Source organism: Pantherophis guttatus, chromosome 2, assembly GCF_059756535.1.
Source record: "Pantherophis guttatus breed Tessera chromosome 2, ASM5975653v1, whole genome shotgun sequence".
NCBI lineage: Eukaryota > Metazoa > Chordata > Lepidosauria > Squamata > Colubridae > Pantherophis > Pantherophis guttatus.
The window spans coordinates 290,526,611-290,547,351 of record NC_142064.1 but is presented as its reverse complement, the minus strand read 5'-3'; the positions used below and the strand labels follow the sequence as shown (position 1 = coordinate 290,547,351).

General features: G+C 45.5%; 1 protein-coding gene across 1 annotated transcript in view; it reads left to right on the top strand.

Moving 5' to 3' along the window:
* The first annotated feature begins 664 nt into the window (after positions 1 to 664).
* The window catches only part of LOC117658897 (uncharacterized), a 40,046-nt gene continuing 19,969 nt past the window's right edge, over positions 665 to 20,741 (top strand). Inside the window, 12 exon segments of the mRNA XM_087885394.1 lie at positions 665 to 2,633; positions 2,885 to 2,999; positions 3,111 to 3,178; positions 4,719 to 4,848; positions 8,025 to 9,266; positions 11,365 to 11,415; positions 12,787 to 12,915; positions 13,067 to 13,614; positions 13,869 to 13,983; positions 14,100 to 14,167; positions 16,283 to 16,412; positions 19,445 to 20,741. Of these exon segments, the coding sequence (XP_087741520.1) occupies positions 2,220 to 2,633; positions 2,885 to 2,999; positions 3,111 to 3,178; positions 4,719 to 4,848; positions 8,025 to 9,266; positions 11,365 to 11,415; positions 12,787 to 12,915; positions 13,067 to 13,614; positions 13,869 to 13,983; positions 14,100 to 14,167; positions 16,283 to 16,412; positions 19,445 to 20,741 (4,307 nt within the window). The 5' untranslated portion in view covers positions 665 to 2,219.

Sequence of the window (20,741 nt, the reverse complement as noted above, 5' to 3'; positions counted from 1 at the left end):
AAACCGAGAAGCCAAGAAGAGAAACGCGAAAGCCGCTGCAAGGAAAAAAAGAAAAAAAGCCGCCATCTCCGGGCTTTTCACCCCCGAGACTGCTGGGTAGCAGCCGCAGGCAAAGCTCGGCTTGGCGGGGAGAAGAAACTCTTATTTGTGCCTCGGAAGCCCGGATGGCGGCGGCGGTTGCAGGAGGCGGAGACCCGGGAGGCGGCGTCCCCGAGAGGAAGGCTGGCCGGAGGGGAAAGGAGGGCCGGGGATCAGCCCTCATCGCCTCAGAGGACAAAAGACCCACCAAAGGAGCCTCTGGATCTCCAGGCGCTGCAGAAACGGCACCAGAATCCTCCCCGTCATCCGGCTCCTTTCCCGGCTGTCCCGGAACAGCGTTTGGGGGGCTGCCCCAGAGAAGGGAAAGGGGCCCAAATTATCCCCCAAAGCCCCAGAAGGCAAATGGGTGGAAAGGAACCAAGGAGAGATGCAACGTACAACTAAAGAGAAACTGCCTGACAGGGAGGAGAATTAACCGGTGGAACTCCTTGCCACCAGAGGTGGTGGATGCTCCATCACTGGAGGGTTTTCAGAAGAGACTGAACAGCCCCTTGTCAGAGATGGTATAGGATGGATCTCCTGCCTGAGTAGGGGGTTGGACTAGATGGCCTCCAAGGTCCCTTCCAGCGCTCTTCTCTTCTGACTGCAGGCCGTTGTTGGTTCCGCCCGTCAATCAACCTCCTTTCTTAAGCAGCCTCCATTTTCTTCCCTTCCTGGAACTGGACCTGATTTTTCTTCCTACACTGTCAGGGGATAAAATAGAAACCCCCGACTGGAAGCGGCAACCGAAGAGGTTTAATGTGGAGGAAATAGGCAGCTGCTGTCCAAAGGAAGAGGGAGACACTGACACAAACTTTTACTTTTACTTCCATATAAATATATTTTAAGATTCACAGTAGAGAAGACAGTCAGGAAGATCCTGAGGTAAATCTCAAAGGGCCCCCAGAAGGAAAAGGCGGGAAAAGGGGAAACGCCCCCTTTTCCACCCAAGCAACCAATCAGAGCGCAGATCCCCTCAGGCGGTAGCCTTCCCTCCCTCCGTCCCTCAGCCACAACGTGGATCTTCGTGACCATTCTAGACTTTCCTTCTCCAGCCGTTAAATTGAATATCTTCACATTTAAAGTGTTCAAAGGATAGAGAAATAAAATGACTTTGCTTTTGTCCATTAGATTGAATTGTCAGGTTGGAATTTTAAATTGCTAAAAAGAATTTAACGTCTTTTTTTTCCCTTTTCTCTTCTACCTCAGACTCTCTTTCCCCCTCTCTTTCTCTTTCTCCTTCCCTCAATTTCCCATTTCTATTTTTCTTTGGGCTTTGTATAATAAATAAATTAGAAAGATCTTCGGACTCCAGAAAGAGTGCAGAGAAGAACAACAAAGACGGAGGCTAAAACCTATTAAAAAATGGTTGCTGGAACTGGGTATTTTCTAGTCTGATGAAAAGAAAGATGAGGGGAGACATGATGGCACCTTCCAATATCTCAGGGGCTGCCAGAAAGAATTTTTTTTTCTCTTCTCTTCCCTTCTGTTTTATCCTATAAATAAATAAGAAGCAGACCGACTGAAAGAGTTGGAGGTGGAGTTCCATTATATAGAAGAAATAACCAAACCGCTCTAGAAATGCAACAAGAAAGAGGAAAACTTCCGTCAATACATTTGGGTTAATATAAAAGGGGGAAAAGAAGCACAGAGGTCCAAGCCTTTGACAGGAAGCCATGGAGACAGACCGTTCTTCCACCTACTCCCAAGGCCATGATCCCTGCCCACTCCCCCATCAGATGCGGTCCTCTTTCCCGCCCTTTCTATGATTCTGGCACTTTGCGCCAAATCCACCAGGGGGCGCCTCTGCCAAGGGAAGGGAAATCCAGGCGCTTCCCCATTGGCTCACTGGAACCTTGCCACTCTAGGATTTTGCACTCACTCTCATTAAGCCCTGGGGCCCTGGAGGAGGCGGAGAGGCTGCGGGAGAGTCTAATTCTTGGGAATTGTTGGAATTGGAAACTGGAAGCCATTTGTGGTCTTTGCAAGGCAAATTTTTCTCTTGAGAGAAGAAAAAGAGTGGAATCCCTTACAGGGATGAGTCCTGCAGCAGCAAAAATGGTCCCGTGAAGGAAAAGGCATCTGGAGACCCACCAGAGTCCGTGGAGCCATTTGGAGTTGCTCTGCAGGGCAGAGAAAGGATGGAGACACAACCTTTTGCAAAGGAGGGAGCCGGAAAAGGCCCTTCAGCTGCTCAGCCTGGGAAGGAGGGGAAGCTGTGGACAAGACCCTGGCAGAAGATCCTGGAGGAGGAAACCATCCTCCCTTCACAAGTTCAGACCTGGAACTCCATCCAATACCGGGAGGCTGAGGGTCCCCGAGGACTTTGCAGCCGACTCCATGGCTTTTGCAGGCGATGGCTGAGACCAGAGAAGAACACCAAAGCCCAGATGCTGGACCTGGTGGTTCTGGAGCAGCTCCTGTTCCTTCTGCCCCCAAAGATGGAGAGCTGGGTGCGGGAGTGTGGAGCAGAGACCAGCTCCCAGGCGGTGGCCCTGGCGGAAGGCCTCCTACTGAGCCAGGCGGAGGAGCAGAAGGAGCAGGTCCAGCAGCAGGTGAGAGACTTTAGGGGGCTCAGAAGGAAATAGAGAAGTGTTTGAATACTTCACCCCTCCTTCCCAAACTTCTCTGGCGTTCATCGTATGTGGCAATTCACCAATGCTTGTAGGCAATTCTTCCCTTGTTTTCTCACAACCTCACGGATGGATATTGGGGGCTTTGAGGTTGTGTTCCAAATATAAGAATCCACTTTGTATCGTGTGACGTACATTAATTCTGCTTCTTTTTTCCTTCCTTCTATTGAAAGTGCTGCAATATAGAAATCAGAGATCCTGAGGGAAAGAAGAACCCATCAAATTCCCCTCAGGAGCTGTTTTTCAGGAGGATCCCTTGGGAGGATCAAAGTCAGGACACCTCAGAAGGTAATGGAAGAGCCTCCAATTTCCCATCAGTTTTAATTTCACTCTCTCTTCTCTAGAATACCTTCCCCTATTTTGTTAATTATGCATTTTGAAACTATTTATTCGTTACAGAGAAACAAAGAATGAAGCTTTCTGGTTTTTATGACAGAGATCAAACAGCGGTTGAACCTCCAAATCAAGTAAGAAAGGGAAAAGTTATTAGATTTCTATTCTCCCTTCGGGAAGTGAAGTGGGTGTGCAGAGGGCTCCCTCCTTCTATTTTCCCCCCTTGTTTGGGCTGGATTATTTTTGTGTTCTTCCACAACATGCAGAGCAGAATGGCAGGTTCAAGTTCCTGTTAGCCAGCATAGCTTCCTCTTTCTGCTACGTACTCCTCCAACTTTGAGTTTACAAGAAGCAATTTTTAAAAAGTGCTTCAAGAAATAGGAATAAACGTATTACAGTGACAGTAACTGCTACAGACCCTTTTTGGGGGGTAATTCTTTGACTCGGAATTGTGCAAGGCTAATGAAAAATAAATAAATACTCACATTGCCACATTACCATTTTTAAAAAGCCTTATTTATAACCTGTAGTTCAAAAATAAGCAAATAGTATTAAAAAATAAAGCCGACTATTAAAATCCAAAGGGAGTGGCCCTGTTGAGCATGTAATCATGGTACTTTGGGCTACAAAATAATTTTTAATCCTCTGATTTGAGCCACGATTAGGAGATCAAACATTCCCGCTTTGCAAAGGCTGAGAAATAACTTTCCCAGGGAATTTTCTCTTCTTTCTTTTCTTCCTTTCAGCCAATGGCTCAGACTACTAGATCAATCAGTGATAGACAGAGCGATAGATCAGTTGATCCAGAAGTAGGATTACTTTACTGAAAGGCACTGAAAGTTCTGCAGAATCAATGAACTTGATAAAACTTCCCCAAATATTTCTTCAGTGAAAGCAATTTTCAGATTTTCCCATTTTCTTACCTAATATTGGGACTTGTGTGATGCACAGCCATTTAACTTAGTGTGTATCTTTGTTTTGGGACTTTGGGAACAATGGAACAGAATAACAGAGTTTATAGGGATCTTGGAGGTCTTCTAGTCCAACCCTCTGCTCAGACTGGGAGCCCTATAACATTTCAGATAAATGGCTGCCCAATGTCTTCATAAACACCTCCAGTATTGGACACCCACAATTTCTAGAGACAAGTCATTCCACTGATTAATTGTTTTCACTGTCAGGAAATTTCTCTTTACTTGTAGGTTGGTTCTCTCCTTGAATCGTTTCCATCCATTGCTTCTTGGAACACTTCTATCATGTCACCCCATCTAGTCCTTCTTTTCATGAAACCAGACATACCCAATTCCAGCAACCATTCTTTATATGTTTTAGCCTCCAGTCCAGCCCTAAGTGGTTGTCCATTAGGACTCCAAGATCGCTGTTGCCCTTACTACTGTTGGGCCAGGTATCACCTATTCTATGCCAGTGCATTTGGTTTTTCTTTTCTAGATGTAGAACCTCATATTTCTCAATGTTGATTTCATTTTGTTAGATGGGGGCCAATCTGTCATTCCTTCTATATCTGGAGCTTATCTTCTGAAGTGCTGTTATTGCTGTCAATTTGGTCTAGTCTGCCAATTTGATGAGTTCCCCTTCTATCCCCTTGTCTAAATCATTCATGAAGATGAACAGATCTTGCGAATCCTCCTGTTATGTTCTTTTTTCCGTGTTCAGGAGAGTCTCGTGTCCTTCGAGGAGGTGGCTGTGTCTTTCTCTGAGGAGGAATGGTCTCAGCTGGATCCTCACCAGAAAGCGCTGCATTCGGAAGTCATGCTTGAAAACCATAGGAACGTGGTCACTCTGGGTAAGAGTTTTCTGGTCCCAATCAGAGAGTTCAAGAAGACAGATTATAATTAGGTTTTTTATTTAAAAAAAATATTTATTATTAATAAATTATTTATTTATTTCCTTCTCCTGTGAGGGAGAAGGAAAGGATCTGGCCTTCTCGTGCTCCATGAAAGGAAAGAGTCAATGTTTCTTTGCTTAGATGCTTTCTGTGCCATTTCTTATCTGTATTTTTCCATTTCTATTTGAACTTATCTGGGGGGGGGGCTGAAAAGAACGAGGTGTGCGTTTATGTGTCCTCTGGAGATCATGTGAGAGGAGTGTGTTGTCATTTCTCCTCTGAAACCTCCAGAATTGTGTGAGAATAGAACTTTCACATTCAGCCCATGGAAGAGTATTCTCCCAATCCAATTCAAGAACAAAAGCCTCATGCAATGTCACTCAGAGTATCCTAAAGTACAGGTAATCCCCGAGTTATGACAGTTCACTTAGCGACTGCTCCAAGTTACGACTAGCCCTCCCCTAAGTACTTGAGAATCTGTCCTGAAATTATGAGGGTTGCAGCACCACGGCCGTCATTCACCTCCCGGGACTTAACGTATTTTTCAGACTATAAGATGCACTCCCCCCCCCCCAAAAAAGTGGGTGGATGTCTGTGTGTCTTATAGAGCGAATATGAGCCTGTTTTTGGCCTCCCAAAGCCTCTATGAACACCATTTTTGCCCTCTCTAGCATCAAGAAGCACTCTGCAGGCCAAAAATGGGCCTGCTTTTGGCCTCCAGAGGCCTCAGTGGCTTCTGTTTTTGCCTTCACTGGCATTGGGGAGGCTGAAAACAGGACACGCAGAAGGTTTGGGAGGCCAAAATGAGCCCGTTTTTGGCCTACAGAGTGCTTCTGGATGCCGGGGAGGGCAAAAATGGGACGCATGGAGGCCAAAAACTATTTTTTTCTTGTTTTCCTTCCCTAAACCTAGGTGTGTCTTATGGTCCAAAAAATACAGCCTGCAACGATGTGGCAAGCCGTTGGTTCCCTTGTCTACTTCAGCGCATTTGCAGAAAAAAGAGGCCTAAAATAGTGAGAGATACGCAAGATCAGTAGTGGGAAATCTAGCGCTATTGATCTCACGTGATCTCGCACTACAGTGCTTTAGGCCTCTGTTCTCTGCTAACCAAGGCCTGCACGAGATCCAGGGCAAAATGCTTTGCAAACAAAGGGAAGGCCTCTTCGTTTTCAAAGACTTTTGCCCTGGATCTCGTGCAGTCCTCAATACTTAAGCGAACACAGGCCTAAAGTACTGCAGTGCAAGATCACATGAGATTAGTAACCTGAGATCTTGCATTACTGATCTCGTGTGATCTCACACTAAAGTACTTTAGGCCTACATTCTCTGCAAACTGATACTTGTACGAGATCCGGCCAGAGAGCCCTTGCAAGCCGATGAGACTTTGGGGCAGTGAAATAGCTATTCTTGATGCCTCCCAACCGTTCCAGTCTCAGCATGAAGAGCATTTACAAGCCAATGGGAGGCTTCAGCAAGGGGTTCCTCTCCAAAGTTTCATCACTGGGATCAAAGAACAGGCCAAGCAGGGGTCCCACCTGCCAGACGGACATCGTGGAGCAGCTACTCCAAGGTACACCAGGGAAGAAGGAGCTCGTTTCAAAATTGTTTCAGTTCTCACAGGTCTCTGCTGAAATTAACCTACCCCAATAAATCTTATGTTTTCTCCTACCTTCTCCTTGGATGTTTCCCCTGATTATCATGAAATTCAACAGTGAAAAAAGCCAGATTTATTTTATTTATTTATTTGTTCAACTTGTATGCCGCCTTTCTCTGAAGACTCAAAAACAAAATGCACAGGTACAGTATATGTGGTACCTTGCTCAATAGTAGTAACTGAGAGGGATCTTGGTGTCCTAGTGCAGTGGTCCCCAACCCCCGGTCCGCGGACCAGTGCCGGGCCGTGGAGTACCTGGCACCGGGCCGCGCAGCGGCCGGGGGACATGAACACTGCAGCGCAAAGGCTCCTGGGCCGTGCGCAAAAGCTCCTGGGCCGTGCCCCCACCCCTGCGCGCGCTCAGCGGGCCGCGGCGATAAAAAGGTTGGGGACCACTGTCCTAGTGGACAACCATTTAAATATGACCCAGCAGTGTACAGCAGCTGCCAAAAAAAACCCCACAGTTCTAGGCTGCAAATAGAGGGATAGAATCGAGATCACATGAAGTGTTAATACCACTTTATAATGCCTTGGAAAGGCCACACTTGGAATATTGCATTCCGTTTTGGTCGCCACAATGTAAAAAAGATGTTTAGACTGTAGAAAGAGTGCAGAGAAGAGTAACAAAAATGATTAGGGGACTGGAGGCTAAAACATACGATGAAGGGTTGCAGGAATTGGGTATGACTAGTTTAGTGAAGAGAAGGACTAGGGGTGACATGATAGCAGTGTTCCAATATCTCAGGGGCTGCCACAAAGAAGAGGGAGTCAAGCTATTATCCAAAGCACCTGAGGGTAGGACAAGAAGCAGTGGGTGGAAACTAATCAAGGACAGAAGCAACTTACAACTAAGGAGAAATTTCCTGACAGTTAGAACAATTAATCAGTGGAACAACCTGCCTCTAGACATTGTGAATGCTCCAACACTGGAAGTTTTTAAGAAGATGTTGGATAGCCATTTGTCTGAAGTGGTGTAGGGTTTCCTGCCTAAACGGGGTTGGACTAGAAGACCTCCAAGGTCCCTTCCAACTCTGTTATTCCATTCTATTCCTTAACTCAAAACGGACTGAGTGAGATTTGCATATATATTTATTTATTTAGCGTATGGTTGGTCACACACAGTATTAAAACACTTCATTTTTACAGGTTAAAAACAATTAAAACAATAAAAAAACAGTAAGAAAACCTAAAAGGAAAACAGAAATAGTTTAATGTCGAGTTTGGAGATCCAGTCAGTAGCTGCCGTTGTTATGCATATATTTAGATAATTGTAAAGAAGGAGATGTTTTCTAGACATCTTCAAAGCTTTCATGACTCATGAATATAGAAATCATCATGTCCATATCACATACCTGTAGGCAGGCAAACATACAACCTAATGGAATTTCGGAGAAATTCAGAAAAAAATTCACTTAACTTTCTACACTTTGATCTTTTTCTCTAACCTTGTTATCATTTTCATTTCCCTTTTGCTTTGAAGGTAATAATGGGCAGGAGAATCAAGATTCCTGTGAACTGTTCCAAGTGATCAATGCTAAAGATGGAACTGAGAAGTTTGGAATTCGAATAGAATTAGAAAGCCATGAGAGAAACCAGTCAAAGAATTGGAATCAGGAATTGGATTCCAAAGAATTGGAATCATTTTCCACTGATGGTCCGATGCAAGACTTTCTTGCCCAACAAGAGAGAATAAGGAAAAAATATGTTGGGAAAAGTGTGAAGCTAATCAAAGCTAAAGTACAAGTAAATGAACACTATTTAACCCAAAACAAAGGAGAAGATGCTATAATAAGACACAACGGACAAAATTACAATGGGACATTCATTCTTTCTCTTGGAAATAACTTCCTTACTTCTCAAAAAGTGATTGACACAAAAGAGAAGCCTTATAAATGTTTGGAATGTAGAAAATGTTTTAGAACAAGCAGGCAACTTACTATCCATATGATGATCCACAAAGGGGAGAAACCATATAAATGCATGGAATATGGAAAGACCTTTGTTCGTAGCAGTACACTAACTTCCCATAAAATGATCCACATAGAGGAGAAGCCATATAAATGCATGGAGTGTGGAAAGACCTTTGCTTATAGTAGTGGCCTTAGAAGACATAAAAAGCTTCACACAGGAGAGAATCCATTTAAATGTACGGAATGCGGAAAGACTTTTGCTCAAAGAAGTAATCTTATTTCCCATAACAGAATCCACACAGGGGAGAAGCCATTTAAATGCACGGAATGTGGAAAGACCTTTGCTCATAGCAGTTCACTTACTTCCCATGAAAGGATCCACACAGGGGAGAAGCCGTATAAATGCATAGATTGTGGAAAGACCTTTGCTCATAGCAGTACCGTTACTATCCATAAAAGGATCCACACAGGGGAGAAACCATATAAATGCATGGAGTGTGGAAAGACGTTTAGTTATAGCAGTGGACTTACTTCCCATGAAAGGATCCACACAGGAGAGAAACCATATAAATGCATGGAATGTGGAAAGACCTTTGCTCAAAGGGGTCATCTTATTTTCCATAAGATGATCCACACAGAGGAGAAACCATTTAAATGCATGGAATGTGGAAAGACCTTTGCTCAAAGGGGTCATCTTATTTTCCATAAGATGATCCACACAGAGGAGAAACCATTTAAATGCATGGAATGTGGAAAGACCTTTGCTCAAAGAAGTTATCTTAATTCCCATAAGATGATCCACACAGAAGATAAATGAATTTATTAATTGATTAAATTTACTGATTATACTAAACTCGACTGATAAAAGTAGTTTTAAAGAATTTTAAATAATTGTATTTATTTTGATGAAATACTCTTTTTTCCTTTTGAAGTATTATATGTTAGTTTTAATTAGTTTATTTTTTTAGTTTATTTATTTAGGTATTGTTAAATAAATTTAGAGTGAATTTGTTAAAGGTATAGTTGACTAAAATTAATTATATTATCTGATTATTATTTGATTATCTTATTTAATTGTAAAATAGGTGAGTAAGGTTACAAAAGAAAGAAATATTTAATAATTATAACTATAGGATAAGCAGATATAAGAGAAGGAATTGTTATTAGAAAGACAGTTTCTAGAGGGGAAAGGAACTATATAGTTTATGGTATTGTGGAAGAAGTTTTTTGGGAAATTGGACATGACAAGCACAGCGACAATTACAAAAACTGCAATCATGCAAATGGCTTCTCCAGCAGGTCAGAAATTGATAGGAGATATGTTGGGAGGTGAGAAGGCAAGACCTGCAATGAATGTACAAAGTATGCAGACAACGCTAAATATGATTCAGGAGGTGCTCTTGAAAATCCAAGAATCAATTGGAAAGAACCATGAAGAATTAAAGAACGATATGGGAGAAGTAAGAGAGGATATATGAAAGCTAGATGATCGAATGGGAGAAATACAAGAGACAATTGCCAAGAACGAGCAGAGAATAAAAACAGTGGAAGTAAGAACAGAACAGATGGGAAAAAAACTAGAGGAGACAGAAAAGAAATTGATGGGAACCTACCAAAAACTCGAAGAGGCAATAACATATCTTGAAATGGACAAATATGCGTTTTACCTAAGGTTCCAAAATATAATGGAAAATAAAGAAGATCTGAATCTTATAATAGAGTTGTTTGCAGAGAATTTGAAGATGAATAGGACTGAATTGCAAAACGGTATCGATGACTTGTACAGAGTTCACATGAACTATGCTTGGCGACATAGATTGCCACATGAGGTACATGTACAATTCACGAGAAAAACAATTAGAGATGAAATTTATAGGAGAACATGGGACACATTGCTGACATATCAAGGGAAAGAGATACTGACTCTTAAACAAATACCTAGAAGAATAAGGGAACAAAGGCGGAACTATTACTTCCTCTCTTCTCAATTGGTAAAATATAAAATAATGTTCCGGTGGCTCATTCCAGAGGGCTTGTTAGTAACCTGGCAAGACAAAAAGATCAGGTTAGATACATCAGAGAAGGCCCAGGAATTCTATGACCAATGCATAGCAACAGATGAGGAGAAAGAAAGTGGGGAGGAGCTAGAAGATAAGATTCAGACGAAAAGGATGGAAATGAAGTACAGGAGAGGGCTGAAAGAGAACATCAGGAAAGAACAGGGGCGAGACCAAGGACACAAAGAGAAATGAGAATAAGGAAAGGAACTAGGGCCACCAATAAAAGGTAAAATGGAACAAGAAATTGAATTAATCTCGATTAACATAAATGGCCTAAACTCTCCAATTAAAAGAAGGCAAGTCCTATCCAATCTCCAAAAATATAACAGGGACATTGCATGTTTGCAAGAAGTCCATATTAAAAAACAACAAGGACATTTACTAGAAACCCCCAAGCTAGGAAAATTGTATTCAGCTCTTGCATCACAAAAAAAGAGAGTAGTAGTAGTATATATTAAAGATTGGCTACAACCGAGACAAATTTACGCAGATGAGGAAGGTAGAATTTTATTAACTGAAATAAGAGTAAGACAGAAAAAGACCTTATTGGCAGCTGTATCTATGCACTGAATACCAAACAGACGGCTCCTAGAGAGGAAAGGAGAGGAAGATTGAGAGATGCCTCTGGAGACGCGGAGGCCTCTGTCTGGCAGGGAGCCATTGAGAGGCCTTTTCTCCTACTCCCAAGCCCATCATCCCAGCCCTCTCCCTTCCACTCAGACCAGTGTTTCTCAACCTTGGAAGCTGGCTGGGGGATTCTGGGAGTTGAAGTCCACCCATCTTCAAGCTACCAAGGTTGAGAAACACTGCCTCAGACGCTCTCCTCTTTCCCGCCCTTTCTACCATCCAGGCACTTCGCGCCAAATCCACCAGGGGGCGCGCCTCAGCCCTGATGCTGCTGGTGGGGGCGCTGGCCCCGGTGCCCGAAAGCGAAGGAGGGGGAGGAGAGGGGCTGGGAGGGGGGAGGAAAGGGACGGAGGCCCCAGGAGTGGGGAAGAGGGTCGGGGGCCCGTTTGTGACCGTCCCTTTCAGGTGGTCTTGGGGGGGGGCTGTTTGGGGAGGGGGAGAGGAGAGAGCCCTGAATGGGAAGGAGCTGCTGCGTCCAGACGTTCTGAGCAAGAGAGACGCGGGTTCCAAGGAGGGAAGCCACGTTTTTCTCCCCCGAGCCGAGCGGGGGATTCTGCGGGAAGGATCCGGCTGGACTGCAGATTCTCTTCGCCTCTTCCTGGTTCAGCTGAGGATTTTCATCGGCTTCCCTTCGGACTGGGGGAGGGGGGGTGGGGGGTCTGTGACCCCCAAGTCTCCCCCTCCCCCTTTCCCTCCCTTCGGCAGAAACCTTTGATCTGTGAACTGAAGGGGGGGAGGGGAGGGGGCGTCCCTGTCAGGAGCTCCCAGCCCCAGAGGAGGAATCGGCGCTTCTGGATTGGAGCCTTTTCCTCGGACTTTGGACCAATGGGAATCCTCGCTGCTCCAGCGTCATCGGTCTCCAGGCAGAGTCCCTCGTGACGTCACCTGAAGGAGGAGGGAGAGAAGCGGGAAAAGAAGGAGCCTCGTTCTGAGGTAAAATTTCTGGCCTCTCCAGAGGTTTCCAGCTTTTCCTCCATTGCGGAGCCTTTTCTTCTCCCTCTTTCCTCCTCGGTCCCTTTCCAATCCTTTTCCCTCATGGAGGCCTCCCTGCCCGTCTCCCACCTTTCTCCCCTTCAGGCCGGAATCCCCCAGAGAGCCCCCCGGAACTCCTCTTCTGACCGCCCGGCCGTTCGTGACAGGATTTGGTCCCTTTGGAGGCCTCCTCCGATCTCCGCGGAGCTTTTAGGGCGGCTGTTCTTCAGGGAGGCTCCAGAGAAGTTTTTCTCCGTCTCCACAGACGGTTCCTGGACAGGAAGGAGAGGAAGACGGAGAAAGAGCCGCCTGTGGAGACAGGAAGGCATAGAGACCGGCCTTTCTTTTCCCTACTCCCAAGCCCATCTTCCCCGCTCTTGACCTTCCCCCTCCATTGCGCTCCTCTTTCCCGCCCTTTCTACAATCCTGGCACTTCGCGCCAAATCCATCAGGGGGCGCCCTCCGCCAAGGGAAGGGAACTCCAGGCGCTTCCCCATTGGCCCACTGGAGCCTTGCCTCTCTAGGATTTTGCACTCGCTCGCCTTAACCCCTGGAGCCCCGGAAGAGGCGGAGAGGCTGCGGGAGAGTCTAGCGGGGGGACATCCAAACGTGCCTCGGGTGAGGGGGGGGCTCTTCCCGGGTCCAATGGTCCCCTGCCGCCCTCTCCCTGCAGGGGGAAGCGGGGATGCCGGGAAGGCGGCGGGGATCCGGAGAAGAGCCCGAGTGGGATCAGAGAAGCTGGGCGGCCTCTCCAGCTGCCTCCTTCACGGCCCTGCTCGGGGGGACCTGGGACCTGCGCTAGGTTGAGCCGCTTGGGGCTCTGGGCAAGTTGGGGGAAGGTCGCTCAGTGGCTGAATTCCACTTTCTAATTCTTGGCGTTTCTTTTTCTTCCCATCTCAGATACAGAAACTGGAAGCCATTTGTGGTCTTTGCAAGTAAATTTTTCTCTTGAGGGAAGAAAAAGAGCGGAATCCCTTGCAGGGATCAATTCTGCACCACTAGAAATGGTCCCGTGAAGGAAAAGGCATCTGGAGACCCACCAGAGTCCTTGGAACCATTTGGAGTTGCTCTGCAGGACAGAGAAAGGATGGAGACACAATCTTTTGGGAAGGAGGGAAGCGGAAAAGGCCCTTCAGATGCTCAGCCTGGGAAGGGGGAGAAGCTCTGGACAAGAACCGGGCAGAAGATCCTGGAGGAGGAAACCATCCTCCCTTCCGAAGTTCAGTCCTGGACCTCCATCCAATACCGGGAGGCTGAGGGTCTCCGAGGACTTTGCAGCCGACTCCATGGCTTTTGCAGGCAATGGATGAGACCAGAAAAGCACACCAAAGCCCAGATGCTGGACCTGATGGTTCTGGAGCAGCTCCTGGCTCTCCTGCCCCCAGAGATGGAGGGCTGGGTGCGGGAGTGTGGAGCAGAGACCAGCTCCCAGGCGGTGGCCCTGGCGGAAGGCCTCCTCCTGAGCCAGGCGGAGGAGCAGAAGGAGCAGGTCCAGTTGCAGGTGAGAGACTTTAGGGAGCTCAGAAGGGAATAGAGAAAGTGTTTGAATACTTCACCCCTCCTTCCCAAACTTCTCTGGCATTCATCATATGTGGCAATTCACCAATTCTTGTAGGACATTGTTCCCTTGTTTTCTCACTCAACGTCACAGATGGATATTGGGGGCTTTGAGGTTGTGTTCTGAATATAAGAATTAATTTTGTGTCGTGTGACGTACATTAATTCTGCTTCTTTTTTCCTTCCTCCTATTTAAAGTGTTGCACTGTGGAGATCAGCGATCCTGAGGGAAAGAAGAACCCATCAAATCCCCCTCAGGAGCTTTTTTTCAGGAGGATCCCTTGGGAAGATCCAAGTCAGGACACCTCAGGAGGTAATGGAAGATCGTCCGATTGCCCATCTGTCTTAACTTTGTTCTCTCTTTTCTTCTATAGAATAGCTCCACCTATTTTGTTAATTATGCATTTTGAAATTATTTATTCTTTACAGAGAAACAAAGAATGGAGCTTTCTGGTTTTTCTGATGGGGATCAAACAGCGATTGACCCTCCAAATCAGGTAAGAAAGAGAAAAGTGATTAGATTTGTTTTCTTCCTTCAGGAAGTGAAGTGGGTGTGCAGAGGGCTCCCTCCTTCTATTCCGCCCACTCCTTGTTTGTACTGGATTATTTTTGTGTTCTTCCACAACCTGGAGAGCAGAGTAGCAAGTTTAAGTTCCTGTCAGCCAGCATAGCTTCCTCTGGTTATCTTGTTCTCCTAGGTCCGTGATGGTGAACCTATGGCATGCATGCCAGAAGTGGCACGCAGAGCCATTTCACCTGGTATGCGCAGCGTTGCCCATTCCTCTTCCGGGTTAGTGGCGCACGCATGCACATCAGCCTGCTACTCTTCTGGTTACTAGTGCGAATGTGTGTGTGACAATCGGCTTCCACGTTTGCTGCAGTGCCAGAAACTGGAAGATCAGATGGGCAGCTGATTGACATGCATGCATGCGTACCAGTAAACAGACGACTAGCTGGAAGTGCACATGCGTGTCCTGGGAAATCCACTCCCTTGCCAGCAAGGAGCATTGCCCCAGTCGCTCTCCTGCACCCGCCTGCCTGCCTTGTCACCAACACCGAAGCTGTGCTGCCTGGGATCCATGTGGGCTGCTGCAGAGGGATGCCAGGCATGGCTGGCTGGATGCTGCCCGGAGCGCAAGGCTGGCAGGAGGATGAGGAGCCGCCGCTGCCTCTTCGCCGGCACAAACAAACTGCTGCCATAGCCTGCTGCCATCCTCTCTACACCGCTGGCTGCTCCTGCCACTGGAGCTGAGAGCTTCCCTGTCTCCCCATCCAAACAGGCTTCTGGCGTGGCCCTAAGCCTCCGGCGGGAGGGGAAGCCCCAGCCCACCTGTCCACCCCCTCGCCGCTGGCAACGGTGGTTCTCGCACTGTCGCTTCTCCGGCAGCAAGAGGAACAGCAGCCTGGGGCTTCTCTCCCTCACCGCCGGAGGTTTGGGGCCACTCGGGCGGGGAGACAGAAGCCTCTGCTTAGCCAGCAGCTCTGCTCTTTTTCCTTTTCTGGGTTCCAGTGTGCCCCCTCACCCCTCGCAGCCAGGAGAAGGAGATGCTGCCGGCAGGCAAGTTATTAGCAGCAGAGACTGTCAGCACAGATGTGTACTTTGAAGTTAACTTTCGTTACCACACCCAATTAAGGCTCGGCGCCATTTCCTTTCACTTTCTTCCCACAGCAATCAAGAAGGAAGTATTTAGTACACAGGAATTAAAGTTTAATACTTGCAATTGGAGTTCCTCCTGTCTTTGCTCTGCCTGCTATTGTATCTAAAATAATGTTAAAATGTTGCAGGGATGGTCACGGCGTCTTGTTCTGCTAAATGCAGAAGCGTCCCGGGTCCGGAGCTTGTCAGGCTTTTAGGGAGCTCTCACCCTTCGTGCCCCAGGAATTATTCCTGGGACTCTTGGGGAGCTCAACCCAAGCCTGGCTGCTCTCTTTACCCGAGGGGAAAATTTTCAAGCCGCTAAACAGCTGTTTTTCGCTGTTCTAGCGGCTTTGACGAGATCGCAGGGCAAGCGCTTCGAAAGGAGCTGCTATCGACGACGCGTTGCCACCGGAAGTCCAGTCCACTAATAATTTTTGTTGCTCTTCTCTGCACTCTTTCTAGAGTCTCAAGATATTTTTACATCGGACAACCAAATCTGGATGCAATATTCCAAGTGTGATCTTCCCAAGGCCTTTTAAAGTGTTACTAACACTTCACGTGATCTTGATTCTATCCCTCTTAATGCAGCCTATGATTCTGTTGGTTTTTTTTTTTTTTTTGGCAACTCTAGCAACTGCTGACTCATGTTTAAGTGATTGTCCACTAGGACTCAAAGATTGCTGTCGCACTTACTAGTGTTGAGCCAGGTATCACCTATTCTATGCCAGTGCATTTGGTTTTTCTTTCCTAAATGTAGAACCTTACATTTCTCACTGTTGATTTCATTTGGTTAGATGGGGCCCAATCCGTCGATTCTTGTATATCTTGAGCTTTTCTTTGTTATTGTCTGTTGTTGTCTGTTTTGGTCTTCTCTGCAAATTTGATGAGCCCCTTCTATCCTCTTGTCTAAATCATTCATGAAGATGAACAGATCTTGCAAATCCTCCTGTTCTGTTCTTTTTTCCGTGTTCAGGAGAGTCTTGTGTCCTTCGAGGAGGTGGCTGTGTCTTTCTCTGAGGAGGAATGGTCTCAGCTGGATCCTGACCAAAAAGCGCTGCATTTGGAAGTCATGCTTGAAAACCATAGGAACGTGGCCTCTCTGGGTAAGAGTTCTCTAGTCCCCAGTCAGAGAGTTCAAGAAGACAAATTATAGTTAGCTTTTTTATTAAAAAACCACTAATCAGATATCATCTCCTGGGAGGGAGAAGGAAAGGATCTTCTCGTACTCCAAGGAAGGAAAGAGTCAATGTCTCTTTGCTTAGATGCTTTCTTTGCCATTTCTTATCTCTATTTTTCCATTTCTATTTGAACTTACCTGGAGGTCATGTGAGAGAAGTGTGTTGTCATTTGTCCTCTGAAACCTCTAAAATTATGTGAGAACAGAACTTTCACACTCAACCCATGGAAGAGCATTCTTCCAATCCAATTTAAGAACAAAGGCCTCATGCAATGCCACTCAGAGCATCCTAGGGTACAGGTAATCCCTGAGTTACGGCAGTTCACTTAGGAACGGTTCCAGCCCTCCCCCAAAGCCGAGGTGGCGCAGTGGTTAGAGTGCAGTACTGCAGCTACTTCAGTTGACTGCTAGTTCAGCAGATCAGCAGATCAAATCTCACCGGCTCACGGTTGACTCAGCCTTTCTTCCGAGGTGGGTAAAATGAGGATCCAGATTGTTGGGGGCAATATGCTATATGCTAACTTTGTAAATCGCTTAGAGAGGGCTGTAAAGCATTATGAAGCAGTATAGAAGTCTAAATTAAAAAAAAAAAAAAGTACTTGAGACCCAGTCCCGATGTTGCAGTACCATGGCCATCTGTCACACTTATGAGTGACAGAAGAGGCGCTGTAACATTCACCCTACCTATTCCTCCACCCCATCCCACTTGGACTTACCGTATTTTTCAGACTATAAGATGCACTTTTCCCCCAAAAAACAAGTGGGCCTCCCAAACCCTCTGTGCGTCCCTTTTTTGCCCTCCCTGGCGTCAAGAACCACTGTGCAGGGCAAAAACGGGCCCACTTTTGGCCTCTGAAGGCCTTCGCGGGTCCCATTTTTGCCCTCTTTGGCATCGGGGAGGCTGGAAACGGGATGCGCAGAGGGTTTGAGAGGCCCAAAATGAGCCCATTTTGGGCCTGCAGAGTGCTTCTGGATGCCAGGGAGGGGGAAAACGGGACGTTCAGAGGACAAAAATGATTTTTAATCAGTGGAACAACTTGCCTCCAGAAGTTGTGAATGCTCCAATACGAGAAGTTTTTAAGAAGATGTTGGATAACCATTTATCTGAAGTGGTGTAGGGTTTACTGCCTAAGAAGGGGGTTGGACTAGAAGACTTCCAAGGTCCCTTCCAACTCTGTTATTCTATTCTATTCCTTAACTCAAAACTGACAGAGTGAGTGACAGTGTTCCAGAAAATCCTCCGCTCCAATTAAAAACTCTGAGGCAAGCATTTTCTCAAAGTTCTGTTTACTAGAGTAGGTATACTGGCACATCTTGGGAAAACCCGAATCTGAGAGTTCCGGGTTTTCCCTCAGTAAATCAAAAAACCCCAAACCATCCCCTCACTCATCAGTCGATCACATGCTCCAATTGTCAGGGTTCCAAGTAACACCCCCAACGAAATCAAACTCCGAGGCCTGAAGTTCCTCAAAGCTAACTTTTATTAGAGATGTCATATTGGCACATCTGGGAAAACCCGAACCTGAAAGCTTCCGGTTTTTCCTCACCCAAAAGAAAGTTCAAGACCCTGCCCACATCTTCCACATGTCCCACACAGCTCCAATCAGTTCTTTCTTGAACAGAAGTCATCCTCCAATTTCTTCTTTGTACAGTTGCCGGACACCATGGCCTTGAACTTCTCTAGAGAACTTTGTTATGGCTATATCTACTTCACTCATACAATCCTCCTTCCCAACTTCCCACGGGAGGATTGTGGCAGGCCTGGATCCTGAAGGCATAAACGTAATATGGCTTCCAGGCATGACACCAATCACCATCCGTTCCATCTCGAGACAGCACTCCAACCACTCCTTCTCCAGATGTAGGTTTGTCCTGACCTTGACCGATTATGAAATCTCATTCACAAGTTTCTGGGCTTTTTGTATCTTGCTGAAAAGCAACAATTCTGTGCTGCAATTTGGGAGATATATATATATATATATATCTGCAAAAAATTAAAATCTCGGGTGTTTTCCCGCGTCATTGTAAATAAGTTGGTTAAAATGTTTAAAATTCTAGTTAAAATCCCAGCTAAAATCTTCTAAAAATCCTTACAGAGCACTCTGCAAGGTCCTCGCAACAGAGAGCTCATAGCTTCTAAACGAAACAAGAGCCTGAAGATGACAGGGTTGTGAGCCTGTCGAAACTGTTGCTATAAGAAAAACTTTTAAAGTCACTGGTAGGATTTTAGGTGAGGTTTTAAAGGACCTTGCAAAATGCTCTGTAAGGATTTTTAGAAGATTTTATTTACAGTAACGCGGGAAAACACCCGAGATTTTAATTTTTTGCATATGCTCACCCGCGAAAACTTAAGAAGATACACACAAACACACACACACCATAGGTAATTGTAAAGAAAGAGATGTTTTCTAAATATTTTCAAAGCTTTCATGGCTCATGAATATAGAAATCATTAGGTCTATATGGCTATATCTACTTCACTCATACAATCCCCCTTCCCAACTTCCCACGGGAGAATTGTGGCAGGCCTGGATCCTGAAGGCATAAATGTAATATAGCTTCCAGGCATGACACCAATCACCATCCATCCCATCTCGAGACAGCACTCCAACCACTCCTTCTCCAGGTGCAGGTTCCTCCTGACCTTGACCGACCGGAAGAATGCTATTTTGTTTAAATACAAACCCTCAAATATATCCCCCCTCCTATTTTCCCACACAATCTTACATTACATTACAATAGTTAATTGTAAAGAAAGAGATGTTTTCTAGATATTTTCAAAGCTTTCATGACTCATGAATATAGAAATCATCAGGTCTGTATCACACCCCTGAAAGCATGCAAACGTACAACCTAATGGAATTTCGGAGAAATTCAGAAGGAAATTCAGTTGACTTTCTACACTTTGATCTTTTTTTCTAACCTTGTTATCATTTTCATTTCCTTTTTGCTTTGAAGGTAATAATGGGCAGGAGAATCAAGATTCCTGTGAACTGTTCCAGGTGATCAATGCTAAAGATGGAAGGGAGAAGTTTGGAATTCGAATGGAATTAGAAAGCCATGAGAGAAACCAGTCAAAGAATTGGAAACATGAAAGCTCATCTTCCACTGATGCTCCGATGCAAGACTTTCTTGCCCAACAAGAGAAAAAAAGGAAAAAATATACTGCAAAAAGTGTGAAGCTAATCAAAGCTAAAGTACAAGTAAATGAACATTACGTAACGCAAAACAAAGGAGAAGATGCTATAAGAAGACACAACAGAAAAAATTACAATGGGACATTCATTCTTGGAAATAACTTCCTTACATCTCAAAAAGCAATTGACACAAAAAAGAAGCCTTATAAATGTTTGGAATGTGGAAAATATTTTAGAACAAGCGGGTATCTTACTTCCCATGAAAAGATCCACACAGGGGAGAAACCATATAAATGCATGGAGTGTGGAAAGACCTTTGCTCATAGCAGTTCACTTACTATCCATAAGACGATCCACACAGGGGAGAAACCATATAAATGCATGGAGTGTGGAAAGACCTTTGCTCATAGAAATGCACTTACTTCCCATACGATGATCCACACAGGGGAAAAACCATATGAATGTATGGAATGTGGAAAGACGTTTGCTCAAAGCAGTACACTTACTTCCCATATGATGACCCACACAGGGGAGAAACCATATGAATGCATGGAATGTGGAAAGTCATTTGCTCAAAGCAGTGCACTTACTTCCCATAAGATGATCCACACAGGGGAGAAACCATATAAATGCATGGATTGTGGAAAGACCTTTGCTCGTAGCAGTACACTTACTTCCCATAAAAGGATCCACACAGGGGAGAAACCATATAAATGCATGGAATGTGGAAAGACCTTTCCTCATAGCAGTACACTTACTATCCATAAAAGGATCCACACAGGGGAGAAACCATATAAATGCATGGAGTGTGGAAAGACGTTTAGTCATAGCAGTGGACTTACTTCCCATGAAAGGATCCACACAGGAGAGAAACCATATAAATGCATCGAGTGTGGAAAGACCTTTGTTCTGAGCAATGGACTTACTTCCCATGAAAGGATCCACACAGGGGAGAAGCCGTATAAATGCATAGATTGTGGAAAGACCTTTGCTCGTAGAACTGCACTTACTTCCCATAAGTGGATCCACACAGGAGAGAAACCATTTAAATGCATGGAATGTGGAAAGACCTTTGTTATGAGCAGTGGACTTACTTCCCATGAAAGGATCCACACGGG